This window comes from Abrus precatorius, unplaced genomic scaffold (assembly GCF_003935025.1).
Source record: "Abrus precatorius isolate BTA unplaced genomic scaffold, Abrus_2018 Scaffold3, whole genome shotgun sequence".
Classification (NCBI taxonomy): domain Eukaryota; kingdom Viridiplantae; phylum Streptophyta; class Magnoliopsida; order Fabales; family Fabaceae; genus Abrus; species Abrus precatorius.
This window is the reverse complement of record NW_020874373.1, coordinates 11297547-11321573: the sequence shown is the minus strand read 5'-3', so window position 1 is coordinate 11321573 and position 24027 is coordinate 11297547. Positions and strand designations below refer to the sequence as shown.

Here is a 24027-nt window from a genome sequence, read left to right as displayed (position 1 = left end):
CACCAAAACACCAATAGTAAGTTGGTGGTGATATTTTAAGTTGTTTGGAAGTTGAGTTTAACTCTTAGTGCCAACCTTGTAATAACAAAATATTAGCAAAGAAAATTATTATTAAATGTAAAGCAAAGGTTAAATAAAGCTTTGTTATTAGCTTTTCTTTTCTTTTTCTTTTTAAATAGTAACAACTAATCATTTAAAAACAAAAAAAGAAAACTGATTGTTTGTTTAAACTTCATCTTGCGGCAACTGCATCAATAGCACTTTCCAAAGCAAATTTTTTAAAAGGAAAAATTATTCTTTTTTATTAAATTTTTGATTGACCATCTCTCAGACACCTATATAAATAGACACTTAACTCTCTGCCTACTATAAAGAATGAGCTACATTACTTATAGATTCTACTTACCTATCAAAAGTCAATTTTCAGCAGTCGTTTAAAGCCAAGTCTTTTCCATTACATTTATTATTTCCTTGATTAGTTTTTTTTTAATATGATCAAAATATCGTAAACAAATTTTTATCATCTTAATAAGTATCATTTCGACTTCTTCTGAGTACAGTTGTATTATTATTTTGTTAATCCTTACCGTTAGACAAAAATAAAAAGTTTTTATTAAAAATATATTTAATATTATCAATACATTTTTACAATATATTTAATAAAAACATGTTTGTTAAGTCTTTAACCATTATCTTAGAACAGGATAGGAAAACGTTATTTATTAATGTAATAATCTATTGATGCTCGTACATTCACATCCACTTCTACCTACCACTCATGCCTCCGAGTTTACTCAGGCAAGTACTGCCATACATTCACCACCTGCGTAACATTGGTATAACATAACGTAATAAGCTATAAGTTGTCATTTCCCAATTACAAATTGTTATTTTGTTGTGGTTGGAGTCCACCTTATCCTAAAACATTTTGATTCTAAAATCTCTTTTCACGGCTAAAGTTAGAAATTCTGCAATATCTCTACTGATCAACTATAATTTTTTTTTTTTCTAGTAATATGTAGTGTTAATGAAATTCAACCTCAACGAGAAACAAATATAGTATCTATTACAACTAGCCTTTCCTTAAACAGTGACCCTCGACCAACAGAACACCGATTCTTCTTTACCATCTTTTCTTTCCCTCCTTCCAAACAGGTCAAACATTGCCCCTACTTTTCCGTATTTAAGTTCGACCAAAATAAAAGTAGTTGCAACAATTCAAGGACTCTTATCCAGCCAAAAAGACGAATTTTTTAATGTAAGGTCCCGCTTCACAAGGACAAACCAAACACTAGCCAACGCACCAACCATCTTTACAAGAAAATCTAAAGTGATATTTACCAACAATATTTTTTTAGCATCAAAAGACTTCAAATTCAACAAGCATCAGCTAATATCAGAAACACATGGTCCCCCCCAGCTAAAAACAACATAAGTTGCGAAAACTAGTGCATATAACAGTGGCAATATTTATTCCTCCCTAGCAGAACCAGTCCAGCCAAGGCCGGGCCTGCTTACTTGACCCTGTGGTTCTTCATAATCTCGTGCATCACGGATTGAAGCTTCAAAGTCCGTAGAATCACTTGCAACAGGAAGAAAGCTACTGATATCATCCCTGGCACCAAATCCTCCAGCCCGAATAACATCATCAGGTGTTATGGATGCCTCCATGTTAACATCCCCAGATGCATCAATTTCCTCAAGAGGTGTACCCTTCGAACAAGTTTCTCCACCTTTTTTATCAGCTATCTTTGACTCTGCAACCACCCCCGAGGATCGTATAAAATTTTTCAGAACACCTTTGTCATCAATATCAGAATGAGTGGTGTCAGCTAACTTGTCCCCCACACGAGTGCTCTCCTTAGTATCTGTTGAACTCACAAACATGAGTGATCGGTACATCAAATGAAAGTAAAAAACCAAAAACTAAAATGCAGAAGTATTAAGTAGAGAGTCCTATTATGTAAAATTTACTTCCACATTATCTATCAAGTAGTTTCAAACAAACTCAAAATGTGTCTGCAGAAGAGCAAACAGTCCCTCCTATAAATGAGATTACCCAGAAAGCTAATGCTAAAATAGGTGTTTACACCCACTTGATTGAATTGAAAAACTTATCCACTTTATTATTTTTCCTTATAGTCTTTGCAAAGCAGTTACATGTCACTTGAACAAATGGTTTGCATACAGTGCCCTAACATGCATTATCTATTAACTTATTAAAATGGAAAATTACATATCAGAGATGAGAGAACTCAAAGACAGACTTCAAAAGGCCAAAAGATATTCAAGTGCAAAACGATTTCCATGAAAGTGCAAATTTGTCTTCAGATGGATGGTGTGGAAAGCTCAGCATGTCAATTGTTCATTCGTTGACACACTGTGTCAATCGATTTTCATGCCTTTATAGTATTCCTACAAACATTAGTTCCTAGCATCATCATTGTAAATTGATTGGCATAATCTACACTACCGAATGCACAGTCAATTATCAACTTTACATAACAATATCAAGCATTAATTCCAGAGAAAAAAGTGCTTGAAGTGAGCTTCAGATAAAATGAAGTATTTAATGATGGTCCTCACCATGCAGCATTTTTTCTGATTTGTTCTCCATGAAAGATAAAAACTTGCATTAATAAACCCACATTGCATTCTTATGTAGGTAGGTTCATCACTGTCTTGGTAAAGCTGAATCCTCCAAGCCCACAAAATCTTCCAAAATCCTTAACCTGCAGAAAGAAGTAAAATATTTGATCCTGTCCAGTATGTATGTTGCATGATTGCCTCATTCTAAAATGAAGGACTCTGGCTACCACTGTGGGAAGAAAATGAGAAGTAAAAGAGTAGAGACATCCACTGTTACTATAACAATCTATCAAGATCTATAATAAAAGTATTGACATCTGCCTAGTTATTGAAGAGTAACTAACTACTATCAGGAATTGGAATGTTGGATCCTCTTGTTGAAATAGTAGCTATCCTAATTATTAGTATTTATTATTCTTCATTTTATGTAGTTTCACTAGTTGTATTCTTGTACAAAGCTTTCTTAGGGATAAATAACACAAAGTGGGTAAGATAACACTCTTGCACATTTACTCCAATGATTTGGATCATCTTTAATATTTTCTTATTCTTATAGTCGCTCACTCTTTTGCTGGGGTTGCAAACAACAGAAGAAACTAGATGGTGACACTAAACTTTACCAGGACGGGAGTTTTCTGTCAAATACAGAGCAATATTTTAGAATTGTATGGTTAGTCAGTTACTACACGCGATAGTCATTGGGATGGTTTAATTTGCATCCTGGAATATATCAAAAAGGCATGGGATGGGGTCAATGCCTTCTATAGTAAGATAGGGGGCATAACCAAGTAGTTTCCTGTACAGATGCCAAATGAATTGGGTCTCCATTTTAATAGATACTAAAATTCAAGATCTTCTGATGTAATGGTTTCCTAAAAGAGTAAGAAAAAATATGTGACAGGCAAGTCGTGTGAAAATATGTGACAGGCAAGTCGTGTATAGAAGCAAAATAGTAAGTATTGAGTCGTGACACTGGCAACATGTTAACTAGAATATCAAGCTATGTCATTGGCAACACATGGACCTGAATGGATGAAATAAAAACTTCAAGAATGAAAGTTCAGAGCAGCTAATCTGTGACAACCAAGCAACCATGGACATTGATATAAGCCCAAGTTTCACAAGGGTACCAAACATGTCGAAAGAGATAGTCCATTTCATTTAGGGTATCATAACTCTACACAGATAAGTAAAGCTTCACTCACCTTGGAGAGAGTAACTTGAATTTCTATGCCATCACACCCTCTTGTTTTCTCAGCACAGTTTTGAAACAACCACCATTACCACTCCCTAAACAGCCCAAAACATGAACTTAGAAGGAAAAAATAAGTAAAACTACTAGGTTTGCCAATTCTAGTTATCAAGTACCTGACCTATTTATGGGTAACACGATACATGGATTTTCATTGGCACAAACATTGAACACAAAACTCAACGAGGAATCGAAAAAGATCGTTCAATTAAAAACGAGGAGTGACAAATTACGAAGAATCGAAAACCCTCAACATCATGATATCACACCGAGCGTATAACCTACATCAATTTTGAAGTTTTTTTAAAAATTTATTTAATTTGGTGGAAAAGAAGCGTAAAGTAGTACCTGAATCTGAATGGAAGTGAAAGGATGGGAGAAGAACGGTGACGAAATGCTAAATCTGGAGTTGAGTGGCGGTTTCTGTGAAGTTGGGTAACCGAGTGGAACCGACGAGCCACGTGTTTCTAAGACTAGAGAAAAAGCGGCTCGTTGCGTCGCAACACGTCAACATGGATATTCCCATTTAAATTTTTTTTTTATCATCGATTATTGTTATTATTATAAAAAACAATTTATTCATCGTTTTACTATAATTGATCGATATAAAAAAAACATGGTTAAAAATTAAAACACCATTTTGGTTCTTTTTTATAATTTTTAGAAGGTAAAATTTATGGTGCTAGCAATTTGAGGGTTCTACATCTATTATACACGATAACAATTGGAAGTAATTTCATATTTAAAGGTTTATTAAATATTTATTTTTTTCATCAATTCTTTTATAGTCCATCTAATTGCTATTACTAAATAGTTCTTTTAGTTAGTTCTTTTTTTTTTCTTTAATTTCGTCATTTAATATTTTTATTTGATTTTACTGTTTTATTAGGTAACAAATGCAAGAGACTCACTTTTATCATAATCCACCTCCAAACTTAATCTCATGTTTACTTTGTTTTTTATTTCAATTCTAAGATATATTGTAACAGCTCACATCCACACCTAAATCTCTAACTAGTAAATAGTATTCTCTTAGTTTTAAAGAGCACAATAAACAAAATCATAGCAATGGTTTTCTTTTTGTTTTCTTATTCTTCTAACACTAGTAATCTTCATGCTTTGCGAAACTCTTTATAATGGAACCATTATAGTAATATTCTAATATGAAGGGCTCATTGATTTCATGGATGTTGTATTGCGAGCAACATGTGGATACAACTGAGATGGTGAAAGAGATGGAAGTGGTACATTTGATTTCTATTTTAAAAATATTTTTTTGTTTTTAAAATAAAATATAATACAAATTTTAAAAATTATAAAAAATAAACAATTGTATAAACTTTATCAAACACATCATTAGAACACATAATTTAATTAAATATTTATTTAATAATTATTCTACACAAGCATTTATGTCATTAAATTTATTATAAAAATTTAATAAACTATATCAGTAATTTTGTTTTAAAATGAAAAAAATAATGAATTATTTTGATAAATCATCTATAAACTCACCCTAAAATTAAAACGTGTGGCAGTTTGTTGTGGTCCACCTTTTCTACAAACTAAGTTGGAAAAAAAAAAATAATCACAGGAGGCTTAATGCAGATGCAATAAGGCAACGGAGAAAAGCAGAAGGCAAAGGAAATTTGAATTGTAATATTTGATTCAGGAATGTTATTAACTTCCTATCTAACATATTTTTTATTATTAATTAAATTTTATAAAAATATATAATTTTCATTTTTTTATTTTTAAATTATTATTTTTCTTATATATTTAATTTTTAAAAAATTTTAGTAAGAAGATACAAATTTGGGTATTAACAGCGTTCGTTTACTCGTACAATAGTTGATAGCAAGTCTTCACCAAAACTTAATTCGATTATTTAACAAAATAATATAATATTGCTCTCTGGGCGTGGAGGAGTGGGAATTTGAACTCTCAAAACACCCATTCACCCGTTGGAACAAATTCAAAACCCTACTCCTCCGTCAATGTCCCAAGCGGCGCTGCATCAGCAATCTCCGATCAACTCCTCCGATGCAACGCCGCATTCTCAATTTCCCAATTTCAATGCCGATCCCTTCAGCACTTCCTCTTCCTCCACTCGCATCAGGTCCCGACCAAGGCTCGCTAAGCTTAGAAAGCAATCCGCTGCTCACCATGCCAGGTCCCGGAGCCGAGCCGCCGCCGTCGCCGCCGATGGCTCTGCCTTCGGCTTCAATCCTTTTTGTTCTGATCAGGTAAGTGGTCATGCTAGTGGTGCTGGAGATTGTGACGGCGGTTCTTTGAACGGCCTTCGTAGGTTTGAAAATGACGTTTTTGTGTTTGGTGCTGGGAAGGGCGATTCTGATTCTGCTAGGGATTTGGATTCTAGGAAGGGAGCGAGTGAGAAAGAAATGGAGTCTAGGAAGAGTGCTGATGTGGAATTCGTGTTTAGTGCTAAACGGAGTGATGTCGAATCGAATTCGATCCCCGAGAGAGGGGGAAATAGTAGTGGAAGTGTTGAAGAAATGGATTATGGTGATGAAAGGAAGATGTCGATTTCGGAAAGGGAGCTGGGGGGGTTCAGTAGTACGGCATTTGTTTTTAGTGCTGGTCGGAACGATTCGGTTTCTGGTTCAAATGTAGAGAAGGGAAATTCTAGTGTTTTTGTTGGTAATTCAGGGCTTGAAGACGGTGGGGAGAGGGAATGTAAGAGTGAATTTCAGAGTGAAAACCGGGAGTGTTTTGGTAGCGACCATAGTGGTAGAACAGCTAGTGTTAATGTGGAAAAGGAGGAGTGTATTGACAGCGTGCGAAATTTGGATCATGGAATGGGTGCTTTTAATGCAAACACAGAAACCAATGGTAAAAATGATACGGACGCTGATCTGTATCATCATTTGGGTAATGATGATAAGATTAGGAGTAAATATGGAAGTACTAACGGTATTTCTGCTACCTGTAGTGACATTCCAGCATGTGATTTACCAGGTGAGATGAAGAAACTGAACATCAACTATTCTGAGGGTGCTGGTGTCACTAATTTGACGAATTCATGTGTAAATAGTAGTACTGGTTTTGTGTTTGGAACTAGTGACAACGTTTCTGGCTATTCTAGTGTTAGTTCAGGAACTGATGCTGATGGTCAGCAGTCCAGTACTCATGTTGCTTTTGAGAATATTGGTGGGCAATATGTCAAAGCAGGCAAAACTAATGATGTTCAAAATGGAACTGTTTGTGGAGCACCTAGCTATATGCCATGCTCTAGTCAAGAAGGCATTGGAGGTTTCGAGTGTGGCAAAATTCCTGAATGTAACGTGTCTCAAGATTCAAAAGTGAGTGGAGCTACAGCATCATTTTCCTTCTCATCATTTGGTCTTGATTCCTATTCAAATAATTATGCTTTCATGAGCCATTTTTCTAGTTCAGATAACCGTAATGGTGAAAATTGTTTTGCAAGTACTCCAGAGGCATCCAAAGGGTCTTTTATGGACTTCAAACCCCCAACATGGGATCCTTCTTGTTTTAAGGACAACTTATTTCCTAAGTTAAATAAAAAATTTGAATCCACACAGAAGGGAAGATCTTGCAAAGATAAAGGATCAAAGTGTACGAGGCGAAAATCAAAGCTGCATTCCTTGAATAAGAAACAGACAAGGCTAGATCATTTGTCAAAGGAAAGTAGTTCACTCAAAACCCCTGATTCTTGTGGTAATCACTCACCCATGGATTTTTCTCCTTATCAGGAAACAGCAGAAAATGATCAAGATGTAAAAGCTTCAGAAGAAATAAATAGTCTACACTCAACAATTCCTGCTGATTATAAAGGTGAACACTTGCCTGCTGTGGGAAGGGAAGATACAGATAATAACAAGTCATGTAATGGAAATTCTTTTGACAATTTTCATTCTTCTGGGCCTTCTGGCCCTGAAATAGTCTGGCCTAATTTGAAAACTCAGCAATTCTGCAGTAGTAGTGTAGCTGGTACTTCGGCAGCCTCAAACACTGAAAGGAAAAATGATGATATGTTTCATTTTGTTCATGGTCTGAGTGATGCAAAGGGAAAAGATTTTGCATTTTCTGCATCATCAACTGTAGAGGGTACTTCATCACTTAAGCGTAAGCAGAAGAAGAAATTTCGGAGGAAAACAGGGTGCAACTCATTTGTTATATCTCCAAATGTGAATGGAAAGTTTGTATCTTCTGTACAAGTTTCACCACTTACCACTACCAACATGTCATCACATTCTGATGTGATGGGCAATTCTCAGAAGAATGACCAGTTAAAGGAAGGGGATATCGCATCATCAGATACAAATCCAGCAGCCTGTGACAAATGGAGGCTCAGGTGCAGACCATTAAAAAAAACCTGTTCTTTCATATATATTTTAATTAGTTTTTTTTTATATTTGACGTGGTGATTTCTATTAGATGTTGCTGAAATTTGCATTCTGTATTTATGTGTGCAATCATGATTTTATTTAGGGGGAACCAGGCCCATAAAGATGGGGATCTTTCTAAAGCTGAAGAATTCTACACACTAGGAATAAATTCTGTCCCTTCAAGTGAAAGATCAGGATGCTGGTTCAAGCCTCTTTCACTGTGCTACAGTAACCGTGCGGCAACACGCATGAGTCTTGGAAGGATTAGAGAAGCTCTAGAGGATTGCTTGATGGCTACTGCTCTGGACCCTACCTTTCTAAAAGTACAGATGAGAACTGCTAAGTAAGGGTTTTGTCTGAAATTGTATTCATTTAGATTACAAAAATATAGTGGTTTCTAGTTTTTCTCCCCTTCAAGTAATGAAATAGATTTTCGTCTCCAGCTGTCACCTTTTACTAGGTGAAGTAGAAAGTGCTCAGCAGTGCTATAATAAGTGCATGGAATCAGGCAGTGTTGTTTGTTTGGATCGAAGGGTTATAGTAGAAGCAGCTGAAGGTTTGCAGAAGGCTCAGGTATTTGAATGATTTTCTTTTATGTGGATATCGCAATTATGATAATTTGTCTTGATGCATTTGTTGACATTTTCAATTTGTGTGTCAATGATTGTTTCTTCTTTCTGGAAACTTCATTTTAATATTATTATCAGTTATTATTAATTTGTTAGCTAGTATTCTTTCAAGAAGCAGGAAATCTTCAATTCTGCTTTTCTTTCTTTGCTTGCTTGCATGGTGTGCATGCTTTTATATGATGTGTAATGCGTGTTATTCTGTATTAATAGGAAGTGGTCAAGTGTATAAATAATGCTGCTGAACTTTTAAAAGAGAGGACTTCTGATGCAACTGTTACTGCTTTAGAACGAATTACAAAGGCATTGTCAATAAGCTTATACTCAGAAAAATTGCTTCAAATGAAGGCAGAGGCTCTATTCTTGGTATTTTCTACTCCCACATTATTTTCCCCATTCAACTTTATAAATTCTTTTTTTTTTTTTTTTGTTTTGCTTCATTATTTTGTATAATGGATAATTAAAACTGCTGTTTATTTATTGTACTATCTTGCAGCTGCAAAAGTATGATGCGGCAATTCAGCTTTGTGAACAGAGTCAACTTCTTGCAGAAAAGAATTTTTCCTTAGAAAAAAAAGTGAACAATTCCAGTAGTTCCATGTGTGATAGTTACTCAAGTGTAAAATTGTGGAGGTGGTCATTGATATCCAAGTGTTACTTTCATTTGGGAAGGCTTGAAGCATCACTTAATGTTCTTGAGAGATTACAGCACATTGTGTCTGTCACGAACAAGTAATTTAATTGATTTCCAAGCAAGACTAATTTTTTATTTGCCATTTCAATCAAAATATATCTTCGTTTTTCAAAAGCTAGGGATGCCTTATGCTCCTTTCAATTATGCAGGTGTGTGATTGATAACATTGAAGACTTGTTTTCATTAGCTGCTACAATAAGAAAACTTCTGGAGCACAAGGTAATTTCAATATTTACATCTTCCTAAATTAATGCCTGCTTCCAAATACCACTTATTAAAGGTGGCATTAGGAAGTGCTTATGACTATCATAAGTTTTTTGTAGCTTATTTCAATAAGCTTATTGGTATAGCTTAGCTCTTTTTAGTTTATTTTAATAAGTTTCATAATCAAATTTATACTATAAGCCCTCATATGATAAGAACTTATTGAATAAATCCTGAATTAAGCTACCTACGCAAACACAGAAAATGTCTTGATTGTCCTCAGGTTTAGTTGCATATCAAGCAAACATGTGACCGTTATCGATCCTATATCAGCGATGACTGATACTGCTATTCCATGTATGAATTACTTTATACCTTATGAGCTAGAAAGTGTGGATATGTCAGAGGTGGGGATAATGATAAATTTTTAAAATTATAGGACACAACACTATAAGACTACATATAGAATTATTCTAAAATAAAATTCTTACATAATAAATTGCTACAATTTTTCTAATTATTGTGCCATTTCAATTTCTATTGATACAAACAAATTTATGAAGTTAAAAAAATGCAACTAGAAGTTTTCGAAGTGCCTGTGTAGTGTCCCGCATGAATACTTGTTTGACATGGATACAACTTGACGTTGCTACTATTTAGAAGGAGTATCTATGCATTGTTGCTTGTGACAACCTCTCTCAAGAGAAAAGCATCCAAATAAAGCACCATTATGTATTTCTCTGATGAAAAAATCTTTTTATCTCTGTAAAGGTGGAAATTATGCTTTTAGTGTCCATTTTGAAATTATCTTTGTCTAATGACTAACATAATGCTGTTAATTTCTGAGTCCTGGTAAATAAGCTATGGTTCGTATTCTGTTTGAAACATTTTCAGATTTGTAGTTTTGTATCATTTCCAGGTAACTGCTAGTATTATGCCTAGTAATATGTATATAATACATTGATCTTGTTATTTTTCATTACAACAGAGTGCAGGAAATGAAAACTTTAGATTGGGGAAGTATACAGAAGCTGTAGAGAATTACACTGCTGCTTTATCATGCAATTTTAAATCACGTCCTTTTGCAGCAGTATGTTTCTGCAACCGTGCTGCAGCTCATCAAGCTTTGGGCCAAATTGCTGATGCCATTGCAGACTGCAGTATGGCTATAGCCCTTGATGGAAATTATGCTAAGGTATGATTTTCTAAAATCCCTTCAATTTGGTGAAATCACGAATGCATGTTTGGATATTCTTCCTGGATGCTAGCTTACAATATTAAAAGCATGAGAAGTATATGGACTTTAGAAGTTTCATTTGAATCTATCAGTTTCACTGAGTATGGTGATTTTTTCTGTTAAGGAGTCTGATTGATTTCATTTTGTAGGCAATTTCAAGAAGAGCTACCTTACATGAGATGGTTAGAGATTATGAACAAGCAGCTTGTGACCTCAAAAGATTTGTAGCTGTTCTTGAAACTCAATCCAATGAAAAGGCTAAACTGTCTGACTCACCAAGTGGATCAAATGGTGGAAAAGAATCAAGGCAAGCTCATCAACGTCTGCATTCAGTGGAAGATCAGGCCAAAAAGGGAACCCCCTTGGACTTTTACCTCATTTTGTAAGTTCATTATTCAATTGGGGATTACCTGTTGTACATATTATTCAGTATAACTCAAATGAATTCATGTAGGAAAATAAATGTGTCAAATCCCCCTTGGCCACCTCTTTGGGTGATCTATATGAAGGGATACATGAGAAACTAGTGGACGAAGCACTTTACAACTGTAAAGTTAGAAAGATGAGCAAAAATAGATTTTTTTTTTTCTGAGTAGCTGTAACCTCTGTTGAATTTGGACTTTTAAGTCTAACTCAATCCCAAAAGCAAGCTCACAAGGTGAGGATTGTTTGTCTTTATAAGCTCTTATTTAGCCATATCTCTAGTCGATTTAAGACTTCAACACATCTCATGCTCAAGATTGGACATCTAGAGCGTAGAAATTGTAGGACTGTTTTCTAATATAACATTGGATAAGCCACGAGACTAGGTAAGTAGCACTGGGAAAGCTGCAAGACCAGGTAAGTTGCACTGGGAAATTCATCGGGACAAGTCAATTGCATTTAGAAAATTCATGGGGCCAGATTTTATTTCTTTTTCCAGTCAAAGGTAGCCCAGTATCAAATCTATGATAAGCTCTAGGTACAATGTTGAATTTGAACTTCAAGTTTAACTTTATCCCAAAAGCTAACTTGTAAGGTGAAGATTGTTTTAAAACTCTTATTTAACCATAGTGGGACTTCAACAACCTCAAATTAGGTTATTTGCATAATTGTGTGGATATTTAGAGCTTGCATGGGGACATGCAAAATGACTCAGATGCCCTTTCGTATAAGTAAAACTCTCCCTTAAGCTGAATGTTGGTGTTTTCATTGTTAGCATATGATTTAAGAGAGGAAACTGCTCCATTCCTATGTCAAGGCATTCTGCAAGCCTCAATAAAGCTTTACTGTGGTACTTATGGACACCCATCAATAAAGGACCAGTAGCATAAAACAAACCGAAGACCTTTTGTATTGACACAGTTCAATCCTACCAATGGAGTGAACCCTCCTTTGACATTGATGCTATTATTATAGAAACTGAATGATATATAGCTCAGGAAAAATATGTAGGTATTGTAATATTTTACCTTAACCACTGATATCGACAACTATGTTGTTGAATTTACAATAGTGTGAAAGAAAAACATAATGGGGGCACTTTGAATGTTGGGTTGCTCACAAATGTCCAATCTTGTTGAGTCACCTGTCTAGATGTCCAATCTTGCAAATTTCACACACTATATTTCCAATACTAGGCGTGAGGAGGGTGTGTTAATATGTTCTACATTGGTTAGGAATATAAACAGAATACTCCTTATAAGGAATAAGATAGTCCTCCTCTTATGAGCTAGTTTTTGAGAATGAGTTAGACTCAAATTTTTTAACACTAACGTTTAGTTTTTAGCTAAGCTTAATGGTGTCATGTCATTTATGTAGCTGACATGATGTATCAGGATAAGATTTTGCTTTTGTTGTAGTCAATTGAAAATAGATCCCCAATCCTATCTATATTGTCAGAATACCATTACATGTATCAATGTTAAATCTTACATTGAATCCTCAGTTTTCTGTTAGTGATTGTTGCTAAGTTGAAGTGTCCAAAACTAAATTATGTTCTTTACAATGTCAACACCAGAGGAATCAAACCAGCTGATACAGCAATGGATATCAAGAAGCAATACCACAAGGCAGCTCTTAGACATCATCCAGACAAGGTTTGAGTCATTTTGTGCTTGCATTATATTTATCTTCTTTTTTTCACTTGTTTTTGGGTATAAAGGCATGGTCCACATTATTAGTTTTCAAAACTAGTGTACTTAGGAAACTTTATTTTATCTATATTTTTGGTTGGGATCTAGGCTGGTCAGTTGTTGGCAAGAAGTGAAGTTGGAGATGAAGGCCAAGTCTGGAAGGAAATTTCACAGGAGGTGTACAAGGATGCGGATAGGCTTTTTAAAATGATTGGAGAGGCATATGCTGTGCTTTCAGACCCTGCCAAGGTTATACACACTTTTTTGCTATTTAATGATTCTTAATGCATTATTAATAGTCTGTGAATATGAAATGGATGAATAGTTGGCCAATAATATTGAATGGCTTACAGTACTATCTTTGTAGCACTAACATGCTCTCCCAAAATGCTCCAGCTCACTCCTGTCTTAAAAACACCTAGGGCTAGTTTGGGTAACCTTTTCAAGAAGTACTTATATGAGAATAAATAGGGAGATAAAATGATTCAAACTTCTACCAAAAGTTAAAATCATTTCAAGGCATGATAATGTTTTAAGAGTGAATTATAATACCTACTATCTTAACCTTCAATTGAATAAGTTTTTCATTCTCGTTATTAGCATTAACAATTTCATTGTCAATAATATGTATGTGTTGCTGTTGTTGAATGTCATACACACAGTTTGGTTTTGATTTATTTTTAGGAGAAGCATTTATTGTGCTCATGTGTCTGTGTAGTGCTTATTTCTGTTCAAGGGAAACATGTATGTTTCAGAGGAAAAGTTTACTTGGTATGTACTATCACGTGAGCAGCATTATACTGCAAACATGCCTTAACAATTTTTTCTCACCATTATTAAATGAAGGAGCATTCCACCCCATTTCCACTCCTCCTGTCTTCCATTCCCCTCTTCCTCTTTTTCTTGGTGCTTCATAATTTCATATAGTTTAATCATTATTGCGTCTTGAGAAAGCCCTTTTTTCAGCTGTTATTGGACTAGGTACCTTTAAATGGGTTAGAAATTGTAGTGAAAAAGGGATTAGAACACCTTAATGTTTTCTGTTGGACATGCCCACTGGCTCTATCTATTGGGATAATATATTTCTCTCCCTGCTTTGGTTGTGTTGGAAGTTGTTCAAACTTAAAAGTTTTAAAAGATTTCAGTCCTGTAATTTTCATTAAGGATTTATTTTTGTAATTAATATAAAAAACTGATAAGCTTCTCTTTGATTGATTTTAGCGCTCAGAGTATGATTTGGAAGAGGAGATAAGGAAAGCTTCTAAGCAAAGTAATAGAGGTGGCACATGCAGGAGATCTTCAGATGTGTATGGGTATGGAAGACCATCTGATGGTTGTAAATCTCCCTCTGACAGATCTTCAAACAGACGGTATGGCCGGGATCATTGGAAGACATATGGACATTCATATTCGCGATGGTAAGAGTAAGAGGATACTCATACACAGGCGTCAAGGTTCCTATGCCTGGTTTGATTGAAAGTGACATTCCTTCTCATTCTTGATGGACCCAAGTTTCATGATGGAATGAAAACAAAGGCTTTAAACTGCTTTTGCAGGTAATTATGACTTGGTCTAGTTGAAAGTGACTCTGGCCTTCTACTGATTTTATTTTCTTCTGGTCTGACTCAGGCCATTACTGTTTTATATTTACGATCTGAACCAGGTCTTCACTGAAATAAGATTGTACGTAGATATTGCAAGCATGAGCCATAGTGGTGTTTAACCTTGAAGTAGCAAAGAACTACAGGCTGGGGAAATTAGGCAAGACCAGGCCCCATTAACAGCGATGTATGAGCTTCACCAACTTAAATGTTAACAAGGCATTATGCTTTACTTGCCTGCCTTTATCCGATGATAACGGGCAAGGGATTGTTTATACATGAAATCCGGCATACATAGATGAAGGAGCCAATGCAGTTGTCTCGCATGTGTCATAGATGCTGTTAAGTTATCATGTTGTTTTAGCTTCTTAATAGGGAGTGGTTCAGTCAAAGAGAAGAAAAAGAAAGCGCGTGATAAATACAGAAAATACACGTGTCTTTTCTGTTTTAATCGACCAAAATTACTTGAGTGTAGCGTGTCTAACCTCGACATTTTTGTTCTCTTGGATTTCACAAGTGAACAGGTTATTTAAAGAATACTGTGAAATATTTATTGATATTGATTCTTTATATCTATTGGTAGGGTATGTATCTCTGGCTGGATAAGGATGGAGAGTGTAATGTATATCAGTTCCAGTGTGTATTACGATTAAACGATTGAGCCATTAAGTATCTTTTGTACAGATTTACCTCCTTGCACTCGAAGAGTGCAATCGTGCAGCCTAAAGGAGTGTTATTAAAGGACAAATTTTAGGTATAGTTTCTTAAAAAATTTTGGTGGTTTTTTAAAGTTGAAATTAGGCTTATTAAATTTTTTTTTCAGAAAATCAAACATGCCATGAATTTAAGTATACTGAACCTTCAAATGAAGAAAAAAAGCAAGAAAAATTTTATATCAAGCCAAAAGTCATTTTTTTTTTCTTTAAACGAATCTTGTCTATTTTTAGTTATACTGTAAGTATATTTGAATTTCCCTCCCTTGAATCCATTCATCATTAACTTGTACCTGCAATCCTATTTTTAGAAGGAAAAATAATTTTAATTCATAATAACTATAAAAAGGACCTTCGGGTGAAACGGGAACATTTATCATGCGATTGTGAGAAACAATACACCAAGATCTTCTGTCAAAATCTTGTGAGTAACTAGCAGCTTGTGCATGTACCTTCTTTGCATCCCTTCTAGTAGGCCTGAGAAAAACTATAAGTAAAAGAAGGAAGTGGACAGAGAAACGTAACATTCAAAACTGAAACCATCATTACAATTAAGTAATAGAAAAAAAAAAGCTTGGCCTAAAAAAGAAAACACACACACACACATTTACATTTTGTTATGACATTAGTTTGACGAATTGTGTTAAAGATCAGTGGCACTGAAGTATAGTTGTGCTTTTTGTGGCGATAAAATTGTGGCCCCAACTGCATTACATTGCCTAGTTATATAACTAAGTCCACATGTGCATACCCCATGATAAAGAGTTGGTGTTTTCTCACTGCATGTCGCAAAAATAAATAGTCATGTATTATGATGCAATCATCCCTACAGCAGAAAAGTTGCTATCTTCAACTCGTTTACCAAGGAAGTGATTATTGAGAATTACTTGCGCATTTTTGCAAATGATAAGCATGATATACAATCCAAAAGTTGCTAGTAGCTAGTTTATATGTATTAAGTTTTGAATGTATTTGGATTAATTTATTTTGAAGAATTTATTTTTTAATTAAGCATATGAAGTTTTTTCTTCAAACAATTATTTCTAAAAAAACTAATAATCAAACATGAACGAATTTTAGTTTAAGCAAGAAAAACCTAGATGATTATCCATCTCATTCTATTCTATTTATCTAGGACTATTAGTGAGCTAATGTTCAATTAGATTCAACATAAAATCTAGACTCACTTAGTTTTTGTTTGTGAAGTGATTTTTAAAGAAAAGATGAAGAGTTATGTAATGATTATCCTTAATTAAGACTTTAGATGAAAGAGAAAAAATTTATAAATCTTCAAAAACTCAATTTTATATTTTTAAGTTCTTCTAATTTATAAAATTTTGCATTAATTTTCCTTTTTTTCCCTTTCTTTTCTCTTCTTTAATCTTTCAAACTCTTTCTTTTTCTCTCCAAACTCCTAAACAAAGTCTTAAATGTTTAATTATACCCCTAACACTTATTATACACGTATATAAGGAAATCAGTGCCTGAGCAAAGAACCATACTTTTCACCCACTGATCCAAAATCTTCCGTAGTTAAGTCATGCTAGATTGTCATATGCATGATAATTACAATGTTAAGTTAGTATATAACTTGTATCAGAACTCTATAATTATGTTATTACAGAGTACACAATTTAATGTGTAATGACATATAATTATATTGTAACTCTCTACTGGTGCTCATATTAACTTGGGCATTGGAGTGCCTAGCACCCTTTTATCCTCAACCTCAAGTACGTTAACATTGTTACAATTTGGTCCTGACTCCATATTGGGCGCATGACCCTTCAACTGAGAGTGATACCACATCACATTCTTTTTATTTTATCCTCCTAATTTCAGCCTAACTTTTACACCACTGCTGCCCAACATTTTCATCCCTGTGTTAGTGGATAACTTTTGACAACTAACTATCCTTACCCTATGTACCTCTCTCATCTTTTACTTTCTTGACCCTTATCAAAGTCAAAGTTGACGTAAACATGTCAAAAATTCAATGATGGATCTTTATAAAGATGCCGTTAAATTATAATTTTAGTCACACCTTTTCAATTTAGTTCTTACCATGGTAGTCAAAAGCAACCAGAAAGACACAGCGCTGCTACTACGAAGACTCAATAGCATTTAAAGAAGTGGTTGTCGCGGCCACGTACGGTGCTTTTCTTGCTAAAATTTTAAACTTGTTTTTTATTTTATGAACGTTGGACGATTTTTAAGGTAGACAATCTTGAGATTTTATCTTCCTTTATTTTCTAATATCTTTCCTCTCTCTTTCTATTTTATGTCTATGAAAAAAATTAATTAAACTATAAACAACCAAACTATATTAAACTTCAATAATATATCTCCTAATCACATTGGTTAAGGAAGGAAAATAAATACTCTTTTTTTTTATTATTATTAAAAATGATATTAGTGTACACATACTAGTATCTTTAATTTATTCTCAAAGTAAATTTTAATAAACAGTTTTTTTAGCGTGTCATTAATCATATAATAAAAAATAATAATAATAAAAAATTAACATTTAATATAATACATACATTAATTTTATATTTTTAATAAAAAATTATTATATATAAGTTTATATTATATATTTTTGAACACATTAAAAAACTATTTAATAATTTTTTTTATTCTTTACAACACACTAAACAAATAACAAGTTTTTGAAAAATACTAACCAAGTGTCCTTTAGGCACTAGTTAAGAAATAAAAAATAAAATTTTATTAAAAACGTTAAAATATATTTACTTCCATAATTTTCAATGCATTTTAATATAATTTTTAATACAAATTTATTATTTATTAATTTTTTAATTAATGATTTTAAGAAACTAATTATAAGATCCTAAGTTTTAATCTATTTTGAGCATGAAATCCATTAATGTTGAACATTAATTGACAGTTTTTATTTTCAGGGTAAAGTAATCGGTTCTATTTCTGCCATAACATATCAAAGGTACGAAACCATAACCGAGATATCAAGCAACGTAACCAACGTAGTAAATTAATAACATCGGCTTTTGGACTGCATTGCTCATATCATGAAAACTTGTACGAGAAAGCTGCTACATTGGATGGCAAGTATGAACCACGTCCTTCAAATAGGGCGAGTTTATAGGTTGTGAATTGTGATCACGTTCCGATAAAATCCAAAACACCAACCAGACAAGAGCCACTATGTATAAATCTACACACATCCATATGCAATAGATGTTCATCATTGTTATTGCTTTCAAATTTTAATCCCCATTGACCCATAGACAACACCATGACCCTCCCCACCAACTTGTTCTCTTTGCTCCTCCTAGTGCTTATTCTCTATTTCTCCTCATTCCTTGCAACAGCTTCTGAATCTAAAGCTGGTATGAAACCATATTTATTGAACAACCCTAGATTCTGTCTCTCTTTTTTTCCATTCATGTTATAGAAATTCAGAATTAAATGGTGAGTCATTGTTTTCATAATTCATATATTATCAGTAGAGGGAACTAAGGATATTTGCTCACAAATATTGTGTTTTGTTATATTTCTGTGTACGCACGTCCATGTGTGTGCAGTGTGTTTATTTTATTTTCATTATGAAGTAATTATATGCGTTATCTTAATCATTATTTTCTCAATAAAATTTTATCTAGTAAATAAAGCTTAATTTTCCTTCTTTCCAATTTAATTAGTTTTAAAAGTGCATTACCTCTGTATTCACATGGAAATATTTTGACGAATTACACTAATTAAATTGTTTTATCTTGTGAATGAAAAATCTTGTCTATAATCTCATAGCCGCTCTCAAATTCAGGTAAAAAGATAATATTGTATTAGACCTTCGACAATTAACAAAAAAATTTGTAGAAGCATTTTATATGATTACTGAAGATAGTATTGTTCTTATCATGTTATCATGTGATTGTAGGTATTGATTTGAAACTTGTTTTTTTCTTTTTTTTTATCAATGAATATTTACATGAATATTAATTTATAATAAATAGATTCCTCTGATACTAATTCACAACCTTCTTTAGGAATCATGAGATGATTAGACCCCATTCACTTTTTTCTTCTATGAGCTCACATTATAAATCAACAGTCTCTTCGCATATTTGTAAAGCTATATGTCATCTTTTAATGTTTCCCCACTTTCCCTTTGTCTTTTCGTGGAACATTTAAGGCTTATCAAACTGTTATTTCTATTTCTAGTGGTCCAAAAAATTCATGGTTATGGAATAATTAATGCCACATTTTTCTAAATTGAATTTGACCTTAGCTTCTCCCTTTTGTGAACAAAAGATGAAGAATATACCTACGCTGAAGGAACTGACAACGGGCCAGAGAATTGGTGGCGTCTGAACCCAAAATGGAAAGCATGTGGGGATGGAAAACTTCAATCTCCCATTGAAATCATAGACAAAAGCGTGGTAGAGCTTCCTCAATTGGGTGAACTTAAATTAGATCACAAACCAGCTCCTTCAATCCTAAAGAATAGGGGTCATGACATCATGGTAAGCCACTCGCTAGCCACCATCATTGTATTCTACTAATAATGGTTCATCATGAACATGTTATTTTCAGAAATCCTATTAAAATGTTTAACATCTATTAGAAATATGTCCAAAACACTATAAGATTTGGACAACCCACTTCGTATGAGCTTAAGTTAAGCTTAATTCTTTCATAAATCCTTCCATTGTTGCATCGTATTTCAACATCAATATACTAGCAATCTTTAAACTAATCATCAAGAAGGACAAAATTTTGCTAGTCACACCCAATATTTTATGGGTCAATACTTCCACAAGACACATTTTCTCAACGAACCTAATATTTGTTCTTAATGTCTGGACAGCTGCAATGGAATGGAGATGCAGGCCAACTTGAGATAAATGGAACTTACTATAAACTGATACAATGTCATTGGCATACACCTTCAGAGCACAAGTTGAATGGAATTAAGTGAGTTTGCCATATTATTTTGCTGCTTGATGCAATCGTAGGGATCCGGATATATTTCAAGTGAAAATACATGCCTTGTGTTTCTTTTCTAGGTTTGACTTGGAACTACATGTAGTTCATCAAAACTCTAAAGGAGAGACTGCTGTTATTGGAATATGGTACAAAATTGGCGGTCCAGATCCCTTTCTTTCAAAGGTTTGCTATATTTTGTTGACATCTATTTGCTTCTGGGAATTTATTTATGCATAACTTGCAAGTTTATACATTGCTCTCCATTAAAACGAAAGTGTGCAAATATATAAATTTAAGTACATATAGTTCTCTCTATAAATTGCAAGATAATTAACTTTGCTCCTTAGTGATCTTGTGTAGATCTCAAATTTTAGAGGTCGCCTACAGCTAAAAATTAAATGGCCCACTAGATTTTGTTCATTGCTGAAACTTTGAACTTCATTATAGTGAGTGAGTGTTTGTTTTTTTGTTTGCATGCATTGTGGGTTTCAATGCATGCAAATGAAGAATCATGTTTCTTGGTGTTCCTAGATAAATTTCCATTTGACGGACGATAAATGTGATAAACTATTGACATTATAGTTGGGTTATAAAGAAGTCATAAAGCAGAAATGAAAAAAACTGTAAGAATCTAATTTGGTGCTGGTAATTATTGTGTATTTGTGACTGAGTGATTCATTCTTTTTGTTGTGTGTTTAAACTTACTTCATTGTGGCAGCTACTCGACGACATAAAATCAATTGGCGACAAAGACGTAGATTTAGGAGTAATCAACCCAAAAGATATCAACTTTATGAGCAAAAAGTATTACAGATATGTTGGTTCTCTGACAACTCCACCATGCACCGAAGGTGTTATTTGGACAATAACGAAGAAGGTTCCTATCTTTCGCATGATTTTCTTAACTAACATTGACTGATTTGTAATAGACACCCTTTTTCTGGTACTCACATAGCATGTTTATTACAGGTAAGGACTGTCTCGAGAATGCAGTTGAATATCTTGAAAGGAGTTGTTGAGAATGTAAGTAAATATAAACATTGAACACCCACGAGATTTGTCAAACAAAGTAGCCTAAAGAAAAAGTAAAAATAAAATTAAAAATTATTTATCAACTAAAATGCACATTTAATCTCTATAATTTTGTAAACTAATTTTTGTATTTAAATAAATATATATATATATAATCATTATAATATCATTAAAAAATACTAAAAATTAACAATAACTTTATTAATGATGTTACAATATTTGAAACTAAACAAAGATCAAAAAATAATTTTTTTATATAAAAAAATTCATGAATGAATATTAATTATATGGACTAAGATGGTCCTTAGATGAGGTAATTAAAATTTTTAAGAAATTTAAATTTTTATTATTTTTAAAAAATTTATTTGGATAGAATAATTAAATTTCCTTCATTTTAAATGTTTCTCTAGTAGTTTTTTATTTCCTCAAGAAGCGTGAATGTCTTTTTAAAACTTATTGTGATCAAATTAATTGCTAACAAGGTTCTTAAAATCACCCTAAGTAAGCATACAAGTACAACTGCTAGCCTTATCTTAATTTCAATGTTGTATAGGGATTTGAGGAAAACGCAAGACCAACACAGGAACTTAATGGAAGACGAGTTTCGTTATATACTCCGGAGGAGAATCAAAAGCATACTTAAGTATTTGTATCCAACGTGAAGGGAGTTGAACTGCTTCTACAATTAGCAATAAAGAAGAGAGCATGAAGAGCTGTTTGCATGCACAAATTAAGTCTATATCAGATTTAGAGTACGATCAAGCACCTTGAATATGGTGATTATCTTTGTTAAAATATTTTGTATCTGCTTGTTTTGATAGTAAGATATTTTATATGAATAGATAGATAATTACACAATACTTATGCAAGATGAATTCATACAAGGATTGCAATAAGGTTTAATTATAAGCGTTTATGCAAAAGGTGTAAATAAAATTACGATAAAATGCATAATATGAATGTAAACTCATCATAAAATTTTAATCACTGAATTTTGAATAATTAATAATAACTGTATTTTATCTTCTAAATAAGGAATTAAATATTTTATTTGTGAAATACTCTACCTCTACCATGGATTGATGGTTGTCACAATGCCACATCTCCCACTCTTAATTAAAATTTTGCTTTAACATCTCTTGGTTTTTTCAAAGGGATTTTTCTTGGTCACCTCAACAATTTTAATATAGGATTTGCATTAATGATAATATTAACTCCTCTATTATAATGAAATTTGTATATTTATCTACTGTTTTATGTTCAAGTCAATTGACACAATTCAAACATAATGGAATAATATCTATATCTAATTTTTTTTAAGAGTTGTGATCTTTTCGCATTATCAAGGGTATGAGATGTGTTGAGAAAATAGAGATAAAAAGAGAGAGACAGAGAGAAAAGAAAAAGATATAATCAACAGAAATTATTCATAAAATATTACTCAAAAGTTTAAACAAGTCAAAGAAAATTGTAAAATTAAATCTTGCATATATTGTTTAAATTAAAAATAATGTATAAGTATCCTATTATAAATAGTAATTAATGAGATGAAATAAAAAAATATAAACTAAGCTTAATGTTTAAATAAAGTGTATTTATACTAAAATTTAAACTTTCAAAATATATAGAGATAAAAATAAATTAAAACAATGGACAAAAATTTATTAAGGTACTTCAATTAAAATTTTAATATTAACTTTTAATGTCAACCTTTATTTTGTAACTAATCATGATACAATTTTTTTAAAAATGACATTAAAAGCATTTAAGACAGTGTATTTAAATTTTGTGCCAAGTCAACTCTTTTTTTTTTTTTGAAAGTGTATTTAATTTAAATAAAAAAATTTAGGTTATCTAAATAATATTTTATATATAATAGACAAGCCTTTTTAATTTTTTTAATGTAATATTTGAAATAGAAACTTAATTTGTTTGTTTATTCAAATATTTAAATTGACAAAAACAATAATTAAACGGGCCAAGATCATACCTTAAAATTGCCACCCATTATAAACTTACTTCTTAATTTATTTAAAAATACTTTTTTTTACCAACCTAAAAGGTTTTATCATAAAATAAATTTTTGATTAATTTTTTGTCCAATCAGACTCTTGGAAAGATCAAAATATACTTTAAATTTTGTCTTGTAAAGCCTAACGTAAATCTGTCCATTCATATGCCTATAAAGATCAAATCCAAAATTAATTATATAATCAACAGAAATATATATTAAAACTTTAATAATTTGTGTATATATTATATATTTTTTGTTATGTATAATAAACAAATAAAAAACATATTAATCATATCCTAATGAGATTAATTAAAGAATAAAAGGAAGAAAGCTTTCATTAAAAAAGCTGTTAATGTACACATCTGTGTATCTAATAAATATTATCATTTTGTAATACTTGTCTTTAGATACGCAATACAGAATTATTAAATAGTATACTTCATAAAATAACATTTAATATACTAATACATTGAATCTTATATTTTTAATAAAAAAATTATTATATATATATATATAAAGTTTTTACTGTGTATGCCTTTAAACATGCACTAAAAAAACATTATCTAATAAAAACTTGTTTTTTATTCCTTAAAGAACACTAGTTAACTAGACACTA

General features: G+C 32.5%; 3 protein-coding genes across 6 annotated transcripts; 2 read left to right on the top strand and 1 right to left on the bottom strand.

Annotated features, from left to right (window-relative positions):
* Positions 1 to 708: 708 nt before the first annotated feature.
* Positions 709 to 4369, bottom strand: LOC113862871. 3 transcript variants are annotated; one of them, XM_027496138.1, is made up of 3 exons: positions 4190 to 4340; positions 2587 to 2732; positions 709 to 1868 (listed from the first exon to the last, which is right to left on the bottom strand). In XM_027496138.1, the coding sequence occupies exons 2-3, from the start codon at positions 2615 to 2617 to the stop codon at positions 1471 to 1473; spliced, it is 429 nt and encodes a 142-aa protein (XP_027351939.1). In that variant the 5' UTR covers positions 2618 to 2732; positions 4190 to 4340; the 3' UTR covers positions 709 to 1470. The 3 variants fall into 3 exon arrangements, with proteins under 3 accessions (XP_027351939.1, XP_027351940.1, XP_027351938.1); XM_027496137.1 differs by having other exon boundaries at positions 1135 to 1868; positions 2587 to 2818; positions 4190 to 4300; XM_027496139.1 differs by having other exon boundaries at positions 1014 to 1868; positions 2587 to 4369.
* A 1393-nt stretch (positions 4370 to 5762) lies between these two features.
* On the top strand, positions 5763 to 15337 carry LOC113861663. 2 transcript variants are annotated; one of them, XR_003504285.1, is made up of 12 exons: positions 5763 to 8177; positions 8315 to 8554; positions 8655 to 8784; positions 9051 to 9203; positions 9334 to 9569; positions 9681 to 9750; positions 10724 to 10930; positions 11122 to 11354; positions 12972 to 13050; positions 13195 to 13335; positions 14308 to 14642; positions 14750 to 15282. XR_003504285.1 is itself a non-coding variant. In XM_027494628.1 (11 exons), exons 1-11 carry the CDS (start codon positions 5839 to 5841, stop codon positions 14506 to 14508), a joined length of 4029 nt encoding a protein of 1342 aa, XP_027350429.1. In that variant the 5' UTR covers positions 5763 to 5838; the 3' UTR covers positions 14509 to 15337. The 2 variants fall into 2 exon arrangements, 1 of the variants encoding a protein (XP_027350429.1); XM_027494628.1 differs by having other exon boundaries at positions 14308 to 15337.
* A 3337-nt stretch (positions 15338 to 18674) lies between these two features.
* Positions 18675 to 22040, top strand: LOC113863711 (alpha carbonic anhydrase 4-like). Its single transcript, XM_027497386.1, has 7 exons — positions 18675 to 18768; positions 19691 to 19902; positions 20247 to 20353; positions 20446 to 20548; positions 21084 to 21242; positions 21335 to 21388; positions 21951 to 22040. Exons 1-7 carry the CDS (start codon positions 18675 to 18677, stop codon positions 22038 to 22040), a joined length of 819 nt encoding a protein of 272 aa, XP_027353187.1.
* The last annotated feature ends 1987 nt before the right edge of the window (positions 22041 to 24027 follow it).

Bases quoted from the DNA above. Each gene is read 5' to 3' on its own strand.
- LOC113862871 (XM_027496139.1), bottom strand. From the start codon at position 2,617: ATGGAGAACAAATCAGAAAAAATGCTGCATG. The intron at 1,869-2,586 runs GTGAGGACCATC...TGAGTTCAACAG, and splicing joins ATCAGAAAAAATGCTGCATG to ATACTAAGGAGAGCACTCGT.
- LOC113861663 (XM_027494628.1), top strand. From the start codon at position 5,839: ATGTCCCAAGCGGCGCTGCATCAGCAATCTCCGATCAACTCCTCCGAT. The intron at 8,555-8,654 runs GTAAGGGTTTTG...TTTCGTCTCCAG, and splicing joins GTACAGATGAGAACTGCTAA to CTGTCACCTTTTACTAGGTG. The intron at 13,336-14,307 runs GTTATACACACT...GATTGATTTTAG, and splicing joins TGCTTTCAGACCCTGCCAAG to CGCTCAGAGTATGATTTGGA.
- LOC113863711 (XM_027497386.1), top strand. From the start codon at position 18,675: ATGACCCTCCCCACCAACTTGTTCTCTTTGCTCCTCCTAGTGCTTATT. The intron at 20,354-20,445 runs GTGAGTTTGCCA...TTTCTTTTCTAG, and splicing joins CACAAGTTGAATGGAATTAA to GTTTGACTTGGAACTACATG. The intron at 20,549-21,083 runs GTTTGCTATATT...TCATTGTGGCAG, and splicing joins CAGATCCCTTTCTTTCAAAG to CTACTCGACGACATAAAATC.